Source organism: Ammospiza nelsoni, chromosome Z (genome assembly GCF_027579445.1).
Source record: "Ammospiza nelsoni isolate bAmmNel1 chromosome Z, bAmmNel1.pri, whole genome shotgun sequence".
In the NCBI taxonomy this organism is placed as follows: Eukaryota; Metazoa; Chordata; class Aves; order Passeriformes; family Passerellidae; genus Ammospiza; species Ammospiza nelsoni.
The window spans coordinates 6245684-6257389 of record NC_080669.1 but is presented as its reverse complement, the minus strand read 5'-3'; the positions used below and the strand labels follow the sequence as shown (position 1 = coordinate 6257389).

General features: G+C 47.3%; 1 protein-coding gene across 1 annotated transcript in view; it reads left to right on the top strand.

Annotated features, from left to right (window-relative positions):
* Nucleotides 1–11264, top strand: part of LOC132086434 (uncharacterized) — a 31598-nt gene extending 20334 nt beyond the window's left edge. The window contains exons 5-14 of the mRNA XM_059492111.1: nucleotides 90–168; nucleotides 2201–2267; nucleotides 2954–3002; nucleotides 3773–3885; nucleotides 4551–4668; nucleotides 5352–5451; nucleotides 5856–6052; nucleotides 7398–7535; nucleotides 8708–8778; nucleotides 10997–11264. Of these exons, the coding sequence (XP_059348094.1) occupies nucleotides 90–168; nucleotides 2201–2267; nucleotides 2954–3002; nucleotides 3773–3885; nucleotides 4551–4668; nucleotides 5352–5451; nucleotides 5856–6052; nucleotides 7398–7535; nucleotides 8708–8778; nucleotides 10997–11264 (1200 nt within the window). The remainder of the gene's footprint in view (nucleotides 1–89; nucleotides 169–2200; nucleotides 2268–2953; nucleotides 3003–3772; nucleotides 3886–4550; nucleotides 4669–5351; nucleotides 5452–5855; nucleotides 6053–7397; nucleotides 7536–8707; nucleotides 8779–10996) is intronic.
* Nucleotides 11265–11706: the final 442 nt, after the last annotated feature.

Sequence of the window (11706 nt, the reverse complement as noted above, 5' to 3'; positions counted from 1 at the left end):
TCTGTTCTTTCCCTTTCCTCACAGTCGATGACTCCTGGCTGACAGGAAAAAGCTGTAGTGTCTGACTCCTTTGTTCTGTTTCATTTGAGGAGCAAGAGTTGACATCTGACCGGGCAGCCTGTGAAGACTTCCAGCAAATGTCTGCCACTGAAGGGCCCCAGGTTTGGAGTGAGGCACAGGAACAGTGCCCACCAGAAGTGCTCCAGGTCCAGCACATCATGAGCTCTGAACCTGCTGCTGTAGCAGTGTTACCTAGAGGAAGCCTTTCTATCAAACCTGGGACCTCAAGCTTGGGCAGTTCCTTCATCTCTCCGAAACCGGAGACTGAGGAGAAGTACCTGGAGATGCTGGGTATGTCTGGGATGTTTCTTGTCTCAGGGACAGTGTGTTGTGTGCAGGTGTCAGCAGAGCTGTACCAAATGCTCCTCCTGAGTTTGGTGTCACAGGGCCATTTAGGACTCCCCAGAGGCAGTGCTGTGCTCCGAGGCAGCGAGAGAGCGCTCTGGGTGTTCCTGCTGCCTCTGAGGACACCTTGGACTGGCTTGGGTTTGCCTGAGTTTCCCTCTCTGCTAAAGGCTGAAACAGGGATTGTTCTTGGATCAGCAGAAGGCTGTGACCTAGTAAATGATCTAGGCAAGTCCTGTGTGCTAGTGTTCAAACTGAACAGAATTTTCAGCTTCCTAAATTCTCCTTAGAGTCCTGACTTCCAACCAGTCATCAGAGCAAAATACTTCACAGAAATGGACTGGTTTTGGAGTTTTGTATATTTGGTTGGGGATTGGTTTTTTTTTGGGAGGGGGGAGGGGGGGAGTGGGTTGCTTATGTGTTGTTTATTTTTTGTGGGGGCCTTTTGGTTTTTTTGTTTCTGTGGAGGTTTTTTGTTTCTGTGGGGTTTTTTTGTTGTGTTTTGGGTTTTTTAGGTTGATGGTTTGTGGAGTTTTTTTGGTGGAGTTGGTTTTTCTCCATCCTGAAAGAGCTCTTCTGCCCCACATCTTACTGATGGCATTTTTATGACTGTTACTGTTACCACTACTACATCTGCAGTTTATTTTCATAAGAATGATGTAATTTTTGTCAATAAGAGAATGCTATATTGTTGTTAATAAGAACTACTTTGAAAGAAGATCAGGTTACAGGACAAATAGAGAGCACGAGGTGTTTTCCATTTGCCCCCAAAGAAAAAAGAGATACTTTTAGAACAACCTTTACTTAATCTTCTAGTTTTATGCTTATCAAGATGTGTCCAAGAGACACATCCAAGTGGCGCGATCAGATAAAACTGTACTGCAGGCATTTCTCAGGAGAGAGCCTCCAGCCCAGCCATGGTATATTCCTCAGATCCATGGCACTTTTTCATACCCAATTCCCACTCTTTCCCCTGACTGTTAGGATCCTACCTATTGGCCCAAGCCCTGCTCAGATCAGTCTCTAGGAAAACACACCAAGTCCTTTGTGATTCTGCAGCACAACCCAATGAATCTGCCTATTGCCCATACCAGCTGCCAGTGCTGTGCTCTCAGATAAGACCTGGTGGGGCTGAGAGCAGAGCCCAGTGGATTCTGTGTCTACCATCACCTGTTGGGACAAAAAGGGCACTGACCCACACCTCGGTGGAGCTGATGTCAAAGCCCATCCTGTTGTGTCCTGAATGGGGACAACACCTTGTATGGGGTTCAGGCTGGCTGTGGCTTCTTCCCACTGCCTGTCAGTGCTCATGCTTGGGCTTTGCCAGACTTATTGTGCTAGCTGCCCTGTCCCTGAGGACTAGAGGGACTGCAGAGGCTGGAGCCTTCCTTAGCTGGGAGAGGGGCATCTTTGAGCTCAGCCTGCTCATAAACAGGTCAGCGTCCTGATGTTGAAAGCCCCATTGGGATCATTTATAGCTTGAGCTGCTCTGGTTTACTAATGGAAAAGAATTCATCTGGCAAACAGCTGAAAGGTAGTGATGTCCTTCTCTCCTGAAAATGCATCTCCCCGTGCTTTGTTTCCTGTTAAGAGAACTCCTGAAAGGAAATTACAAAATCAGTCTCTGTGCCAGCCATCTGCACTGCAGGGCTACCCGTCCTGTTGCTGTTGTAGTGGTTGTTACCCAGCTGACCCCAAAGGGCTCAGAGCCCCAGAGAGTGGGGCTGCCTTTTGTATCTCCTGCAAGCTGGCATCTCTGCTTTAAAGTCAGCATTTTGCATTTAATTTCCCTCAGGGAGAATGGTGAACCCCATTGAAAATCCCCTGATGAAATACACTGAAAAGGAGCGTATTGGCAGCGGGTGAGTCCTACCGCAGATACTCCTGCATAGCGATGGGCCAGGTGTTTTTCTCATAGAATGTCTATCCAGCGTGAAGTCAGGCAAGCTACACACATTTCAGACACTGGGGATAGATGGTGCCATCTCTCAGTGCTGCTCAGAATTTGTGAATATGATCAGAATGCACTGTCAGAGACATCTCTATGCTGCCAAGGTCTTGTCTGCATCAAAGAACAGGACCCGGAAGACCTCCTTGTCTCTCAAGTGTGGGACAGTTCTCTGTTAATTTCTTTAGCAATTTTACATGTCTCTAAATCATGCTACCACACTAATGAAAAAAGAAGAAACTTGCTTGCCTGAAAGAGCAACCTATCCCCTATCAAAGCTGAGTGAGATAGCAGTTGCCAGAAACATTTATTTCCCCTGGTTTGCAGAAGGAAATACTCTGTGGTCAGGAAAGGAACCACCCAGTTTAGAAAGTGAAACCCAAGAGGAAAGACTAAACTCTCTTTAGAAGTTGAAGCCCAGTTCTTCAGGAACAGGCCCAGTACCTGCACTTGAGAGGAAAATGCATCATCTGCCTTCTGGCAGAGCCCTCCTGAATGATGCAGGTTTTTGACACTGCCAGCACAGATCTCCTGTGTGGGCTGGCTTTCACTTTAGGACCTAAACAGCTTCTCCTTTCTCTGCTTCTGTTTTGTTTCTAGGACTTTTGGACATGTGGTTAGAGCACTCAACAATGCTACAGGAGGAGAGGTAAATGTCAACAGGCCCCACAGAATCTGCTGCTCTTGAGGGGCTTTCCCCTCTGGTGTGAGCTGTGGCTGGAGCTTTGGGTAGAGCTGTGCTGAAAAGGCACAAGAAGCTCAGACTGGTGCCAGCCTGCAAAATACATCTGGGCCAGTCTTCGTCCCCCTCAGCTGCCAGAAGGAAGGCACAGAGGGCAGCGCTTCCTTTCAGAGAAGGACGCGCTCACTCGCTCTCCATTGCTAAAACAAAGGTGGTGCCTTAGAGCACCTCACTGCTCTTTGGGGCTACAGCTTCAGAGTCCTGAATTCTCGATTCTGGCTGCCAGCAAATCCATCTGAAAGTTACTGGTAGTTCCTTAGCCACCTGCAGTGCTGCACTTGGGAACTGCACATAGGGAGAGATCTGCAAGGTGTCCCTAAAAGCCCTAAGCCCTGCCCGTGGCCCAAGATGTATCCACAGAGTATTAAGGCATGGATTACTTCTTCTGAATCCCAAACAAAGCAGCAGAGAGTGTGGTCAGAGGTTTGTGGGTCATAGCTGAGACACCACTGTTACCAAGTGGTCAAGGCAAAACGTCAGTGGCTGCAGGTGTCCTGTAGCTGTCCCCCAAGGGAGCAGAGAAATCGGCTGTTGGAATGTCAGTTCCTAATTACTGCAGTGCCTAATTACAAGGCAGTTTGGCACAGCTCAGCTGTGATTGCAAAATCACTCGCTCCATTGCATTGTGGTCTCGTGCCACACACTTCTCAAGTTACTTATTTTCAATGTCATTTTAGGTGGCCATAAAGAAAATAAATCTAAAAGGACTGAGGAAGAAGCAACTAACCATTAATGAAATCATGATTATGAAGAGATACAGGAGTCTCAGTGTTGTGAATTATTTAGACAGGTGAGAGGTCTTGGTCTTATCCCATCAATGGGCATTTACATACAGCAAACATGAGAGGTTAAAAACCCACTTTGGTCAGTGGCAGAAAGTAGAGCTGTTAATTTTTATTCATTCATATTTCTCTATTCATCTCCAATGGATGAGAAGAGAGTGCATCTTGTCAGCATGAGTCTTCCCTGGCACACCTAGTTTTAAAAATTATTCCAAAATTATTCAAAACCTGGATCAGCTGTATCTTCCTAAGTCAATATCCTCGAAGTAGATTGCCTCCATATTTTTTCCAGATAGATTTTCTAAAGTTTCTTAAATGCTGATGAACCATCCTGAAGTGGATTTCCCTTAGATTGTTAGCGCTCGTTGCCATTGCTGTGCATGCCAGGAAGACTAGGTGCTTATTTCCAGAAACACTATGCCTGACATATTTTTATCTGGGCTGTTACTAAACTGCACTTTTCATTTGCTAGCTGTCTAAGACATCTTCTTTTTCACAGCTGTGCCTTTCTTCTTGAGACCGCACAGATTGCAAACAATGCACAGCTGAGAGGGAATGTCTATTCCTTTGATTCTGTCCTAGTCACAAAGGAACCTGGAAACAAAAAACCCAGAAGTAAAATATCAAGATAGCCATGCATATTTATCTCCACACCCTTGTTTCCTTCTTTCAGCTACCTTCTGGGTGAGGAACTCTGGCTAGTTATGGAGTACATGGATGGAGGCGCCCTGAGTGATGTCATTAGCAAGACCTACCTCTCTGAAGTCGAGATGGCAGCCATCTGTCGGGAGGTCAGCAATCCCATCTGTGTTTCCGAGGACTTGGGCAGGATTGTCTGGGAAACAGGGGCTAAGATCAGGAGAAGTTTCACGTGCCAAGCTTTGTTTCTGTATTGCTGGTATGCTATGGGCAAGTAAAAGCACTTCAAGTGAAAGGCCTGCTAGTGCCCCTGTACTCACTGTACTCAGTGCCAGTACTCTTATCTCCTGCTGCTGTATTCTCACTCTGTCTCATGTATTTGCTGTTGTCCATCTTGCCTCGCTAAACTTTTGTCTGTCTTCACTGCATTCTTTGCCTGTGAAAGCAAAGGTGCTGGTGGCAGGATTTGAAACAAACAGCAAAGGAAAAAAGAGAGAGACTCGTTTCTCTCAGTCCTCAGCTGAAAAGGATAGGAGTGCAGCCCAAATGCTCTTTGCTTCTGAGCACATGCACTGCAGCAGCTGTCATCCTGGCTGGTTTGCAGGGGACAGTCTACAACAGCAGATGCTGCTGCTCTTTCAGAAGCTGACATGCCTTTCCTCAGAAAGGTTCTGCTCTGCAAGTGCTGGAGCAGCAAGCTCTTCCTCTCAGTGGCACTGTGTTCTGCCATTACTCCCCATTCCCCTGGAGGGCGAATCTTTTAGATTGTATGGTTTCTTGTGTGATGAAATCCCATCACTTATTTTTTCCCTCCTCTTTCTCTTTTCTCTCTCAGTGCCTGCGAGGACTGGATTTTCTTCATTCAAACCATGTGATCCACCGAGATGTGAAGAGCGGCAACATCCTTCTCAGAACCGATGGTTCTGTCAAGCTGGGTCAGTGTATTCTTGGTCAGGTGCAGTATTCCAGGAATGTGGGTGTGGGGCTGCTTTGAGTGACAGCCAGCTCCCCTAAATGGTGCTGGTGGCAGCACAGGGACACCATGTCAACCGTGAGCTGGTGACCTGGTTGCAACGTTCACAGAGGTATGAGAAGGAACAAGTGGTCAAGAGTGTCCTTGCTCTGTGTGTGTTCCTGCCAGAGGGAGGGAGCTACAAGTGTAAAGCTTCCAAAGAACAAAAGCCACTGCTGGAGGCAGTGTTAAAAATGGGGGATTTTTTAAGTCGCCAATGCTAGGAGATTCAACAGCACACTTTCAAACTTCTACTGGGGAATTCTTTTGCTTGCTTTCCTAATTGCACAGAATTAAAATAAAATCAAAATTTTGCTTTTTCCTCAGGTGATTTTGGCCTCTCTACTCAGCTCACCCCTGAGAAGAATAGAAAGAGCGTGCTAGCCGGGACTATTTGGTGGATGGCGCCTGAAATGGTGAAGGATCAACCATATGGCCCCAAAGTAGACATATGGTCTTTTGGAATTGTGGGGATTGAAATGGTAGATCAAGAACCTCCTTACTGCAATGAAAGTCCTGCCTCGGTAAGGAGCAAATACTAACTGATCCCACTGTCTTTCTCACCTGTCCCATGTCCTGTGTTGGACATTGGACAAAATCCCATTGCCATTTGTGGGAACTGCTTTAACACCAAGGTCCCCTCCTAAAAATGTCCCTGCAACACATCAGCATCTGCTGTGGTTTTGGTTGCATCAGTGGGGGAACTCAAGCCTTACCACATGCAAACAAACTCCATTCTCAGGCAACACTCTGCTTTGGGTTATAAGTGGCTCCAGCTCTTTTGCCTTTGTAAATGTCCCCAGTAAAAGGAAATAAGCACCTTAGAACTGCTGTTATCTTTTCAGAAATGAAGGAAAGAAACCCAAGCCCAACAAAGTATCTTAAACTGTAATTTTTAGAGAGGAACCTAACCCCTTGTGCAGTTTCTTCTCACTGGGAAACATGCCTGAAACCTGGGCATAAGGGTGTAAAGGCCACAGTCTCTTCTGCTTCTTGTGCAGTGTTACTGAAACCCTCAAGTGACTGTCTTTCTCCCATAGCCAAAGGCACATTCTCTGTGTCACCAAGCCAGAGCCTGGTGATGCGGAGAGCCTGCCCAAAACTTCCCAGTGTTCCCCGGCACTATCTGGGATGGGCCTACCATTAATGCATTGACTTGAGTAGCCAAATGAGCAGAGGCTGACCACAGGGATGGCACCTCTCCTTCTTCTGACCATGACAATTTTTCTTCTGCTGCATAATGGGAAGCTGCAATTTTCGGACTCCTGAGAGACAGAGTTGCAGGTGACTCCTGCATGCCCAAGCAGGCATTTTGATCCCAATACATTTGTGCAGGCATCTTAATGTGTCTGTGTTGAAGATGAGATTGTAAACGTTTGTTTCCTAACCTGAGGAATTCGTGGTGTATTTCCTTTCTTTTCTTCCAATTGCCATTGTTTTCAAGAATAGCACAAAAAGCTTTATGAGTTTTGTTCTACGGCAGCTGTGTTTAAGGGACCAACAAGCACTGCAGAGATGCCTTTCATGTACTAATCCTTGAAATTAGTTAGTATAGCAAAGTCTCTCTTCCAAAAAAAAGCCTGTCAAGCTGGTGTGAGTCCTCGGAGAAGCAAACGTGCTTTTGTTGATGTAGTTCCAACTAACTAGGTCAGTCAATGAAATCAGCTGCCAAGGCAAGATCTGCAGGATGTTGGAAAAGCTGTGGCTGCATTAGGGTTTGGGTTTTTGGTTGGTAAAGGAAAGTCATCTCTGGGTCTCTGCCAGGGTAGGAACTGCCACTGAAGAACAGAAGTTAAACAAAGGGATCTGGGAGAGCATTTAAGAGATGTGAAAGCAGCAGGTGGAGCCTTGTGTCTCCCTTTTATCCAGGCGAAACAACTGATAGCCACTGCAGGCACCCCAAAGCTGCGACAAGCCAAGCACCTCTCGCCTTGCCTGTGTGATTTCCTGAGCCGCTGCCTGCAGACAGACGAGGATCAGCGCTGGTCTGCCAAGGAGCTCCTGAAGGTAAAATATGAAGGGGCTGCAGGTGAAACAGGCTCTGAGGGATAGGCTCTTCCTCTACTCAAGTCCAAGGCATCAGATGAGCCCCCTTCCTTCTCACCTCTACTCTTGCTGCTCTTCAAATGAAAATGGTGAGGAATCCTAGACTGGGCTGGGCTGGCAGGGCCCTGTGAAGGTCCTCTGCTCCAAGTGTCCTGCAATGAACAGGGACATCTTTAAAGAGATCAGGTTGCTCAGAGGCCTTTGCCACTTAAGCCAGAATGGTTGCAGGTACGGGATAATCTGTTCCAGGGTTGGCACATGCTCCGAGTCACCAAGTTCTTCCTTAGACCTACTGTGATTAGATCTCCATTGTGTTTAAAAATATTCACCCGCATCCTACTCTAAGCGGCCCTGTAAAAAAAGGCGTGCACCACTTTCTTCAAAGCCACTCTGAAGTCTTGGAAAGTGGCAATAAAGTCTCCCTGTGGCCTGGTCTTCGCTAAATTCAGTAATTCCACTTCTCTCTGCATTTTCTGAGTTGGTTGTGGGCAGGAGGGGTCGTGGGGGGCTCACTGTGAGCCTCTGAGGGGCCCTGGTTTGTGCCCCCCAGCCCACCCTTAGAGGTTTCTGCCACGCAAACAGGGACAGCTGGGAGGGACTTGTCCCAGCCTCATCTGCTGCCTGGCACGCTCAAGCAGACGGGAACTGTGCCAGGGTTACTGCCAGGTTGTGTGGCAGAGAGGGAACTGCAGGGCCCAGTGCCACTGGGCTGGGAAGGAAGGTGCCATCCAGCACACGAGGGGCAGGGCATGGAAAGGTAGACACTGCTCTGTCTCCCTGTGGGAATCAGCACAGTGCCTGTCTTGCATAGGCAGGGACCTGTGTCACTCATTGGAGTTTCCTGATAGGAAGAAACCCCAGTGACAGAAAGCACCATTTCTAGAGCACTGGCAGGGCAAAAATCCCAGGGAGATGAAGACATCACAATAAACAGATGAGTGGGATTCTGGGCCACCTTTGCCTGTGATGGCAAGGTCCTTCACATGACAATAGGGAAGCAGATAGTCCCATTGTTCTACTTTTTTGGTCTTTCTAGGATATAGAAGAATAGTGATTGAGGCTGTGAAGCACTGAGGTTGGAAAGTCATGGTTCACTGTTCTTTGTGTGCTTTTTTTTTTTTTCCTGTGGACAGCATCCATTTGTACGTTCAGCCAAGCCAGCATGCATCCTGGCACTACTCATCAACTCAGTCAAGAAGAGGAAGTAGGAGACGAGAACGTATCAATCGTGTCAAGATGATATCTTCATAGCCAATTTGGAGTAGGAATGTAGAGTAGGATTCTAGAATAGGATTGTTGAGTTTTGTAGAGTAGGATTGTAGAGTGGGATTCTAGAATAGGATTTTTGAAGGGTTTTACAGAATAGGATTATAGATTAGGATGGTAATTAAATAAAGTTTCTGAAGCATCAACACATTTGGAAGATTCCCCTTCTTCTGACCCCTTATCATTCCATTCTTTTTCCTTTGCTTGTAAGCCTTTTGATGAAATCCTTTCTTCTACTCTTTTAGTATACTTTCAATATAATATATATCATAAAATAATAAATCAACCTTCAGAAACATGGAGTCAGATTCTCATCTCTTCCCTGGTCCTGTGAACACCACCACAGCCCACTGGCTGGTCTTTGCCTAGCAGGGGTATTTCTAGTTAAGGCAGAAAGGGCAATGGCATTTGCAGGAAAAACCAAAGAAGTGGGGCAGCAAAGACGTCCTGTGCAGATGCAGGCATTGAGCTGTGACTCAAGAGCATTTGGGTTCCTGCCACTTGGATCTGTATCCCTAAGTGCAATGTCTTTGGCTGGAGGAGAGTGTTGCTCAAGGGAGAAAGCAGAAAGATCAGAGAGGGTGCTCGGGAAGGTGTCCTGTGGTGCAGAGCTGTCAGTGCCTGTGAGGTGAGAGCGGGCCCGGCCTTGGCCGGGGTGGAGCCCCAGCAGAGCGCCGGCAGAGAGCTTGCAGTAAGGAGGTCCTTGATCTACCATTTCAATTCCCACAATTCCAAAAGCAGCTCTGAGCTGCTGGGAGAGAGGGAATCGGGGATGTGCCTGAGGGTTTTGTTTGAGGAGTGAACTGATTTGGAAGACAGCAGAATAAAATTCAGTAGGCAATTTGTGTTTTCTTCACTAATTTCTGAAAGGAAGTCATAATGTGTTGCACACAGGTAGGGGGATTAGAAAAGAAAGGCCTTATAAATTCAGGCCTTGCCATGGTAAATTCCCAGCTGGCCTGTTACGACTCCTATGTGCAGCCAGCTAACTTCCCATGGGAATAGCCGTAAGAATGAGTGCAGTTAGCACAACAAGCTATTGTGCTAAGAAAACTGTTTGCATCTGTAATAAACAAGAAATCTGTCCCAGGAGCGTCCATGAAAGACAAATGTAATCACCTGAGTGAGAGTGAGTCTTAAAAAGAGAGAGTCTTAGCATGTACACACCAAAACACCTTCTAAGCAACGAATTGTGTGGCAAGGAAACTACCAGCCAGCTGGAGTTGAACACAAGGTCTGTGAAAACAATCTAAAAACAAGTTATGTGAATAAAGAATTAGCTTTTCCTGCATGAAGAAACTGAGTCCCACCTGCTTTATTGACACAGCAATGTGGCTTGACTCAGCAAGAGCACTTTCAGGGTGTATTGATGAAATGCTTGTGTTTGATTCCCAGAATAAGAAGGAGCGGCGTTAAGTGTAAAAAACAGGGCTCAGTCTTGTGAATTCCTTTAGCTTTAACAGGAGTGCTGAACCCTGTATTCCCCCAATTATTCCAATTTTTCCTTATTCAGTCCTTTGTTAGAGTTTAATAAACCTTTAAAAAGGTTAAAGTGAAGAGTCTTTTCTTAGATGGGCAATGCTGTGGGCCATTTTCTTGGTCTGGTTTCCTTTGCTTGTGTCCCATCTGAGAGCTCAGTTGGGGTACAGCCTGTAGGTGCTTGGGGCACTCTTGGAGTTCCTCTCAGATCCCTTGAACAACAGGCTTTGGCCCATGAGGGGAATTTGTGCTGCTTTGTGACAGAGGAGAACTTCGCAGACTATTCTGTGTTTGCTGTGGGGAAGGTTGGTTATTGCTTGGTATAAATTCACAGACCAACACAGAGCGTTTGCTTTGTCCTGTCGGGGCATGGTTGCCACCTTGTCGTAGTGACATCACAAGGTTGCCTTGGTGCACGGAAGGTCCGGAGCCGGTTTGTATTCCATCAGCGGCTCCGGTCTCGTACCATCCCGAGGCGGGGGGGGGGAACGCGTGCCCAATGGTCTCCCTTGACACAATAACAAATTAGGAGCTCTGCAAGGCCCAAAAGGATTACTCCCAGGAGAGTGAGAACTCCCGGGGGATCCTGAGGGCCTCTTTAGCAAGGTCAGAGGTCACCCCTTGTGACCTCCGGGACATTTTCTCGTGCCTCCTCAACCCCACCGAGTTTGTTGCAGGGATGCCATCCCGAGCCTGCCGATGGATCCGTCAATCTTCCTGCAATGGATGATCGAGATGTGCTCTCGAAGGGTCACCATGCCCTCCAGAGACCTCGACCACTGCCCCGCTGCGTTGCTGCTGCTGACATCCCAGAAGCTGTCCCAATGGGCTCTGATCCTGTTTTTCCTCCAGCTGACTACCGGCCTCGACCAAACACCCCTGAACCGGTTCACAAGAGCACTTCCCCTGCCATCTATGTGGGAATGTGGGCCACTGGATGCCTGACTGTCCTGTGCGGAAGGAGTTCTGGGAGTTTAGAAAGGAGAGCAAAGCAAATACAACACAACACTTTGTGACAGAGGTGAACTTCCCAGGCTATTTTCTGTTTGCTGTGGGGAAGGTTGGTTATTGTTTGGCATAAATTCACAGACCAACACAAAGCATTTGCTTTGTTCTGCTGGGGCATGGTTGCCACCTCGTTGTAGTGACATCAGAAGGTTGCCTTGGTGCACGCAAGACCTGAGTGTCAGAGCAGCCCTAGGCCGTGCTCCATGCACGAGAACCGTCCTGCTTGAGGCATTTGTTGGTGGGCACTTGCACACTGACAGAAGCCTTGCTTTTTTTGATGTTGAAGCACAGCCTGCAAACTTGCAGAGCAGTGTTACAATGATTCACCATCTCGCTCCTGCAGTTTTTGCTCCATATGGCGTTTCCTTTTAATCTATTT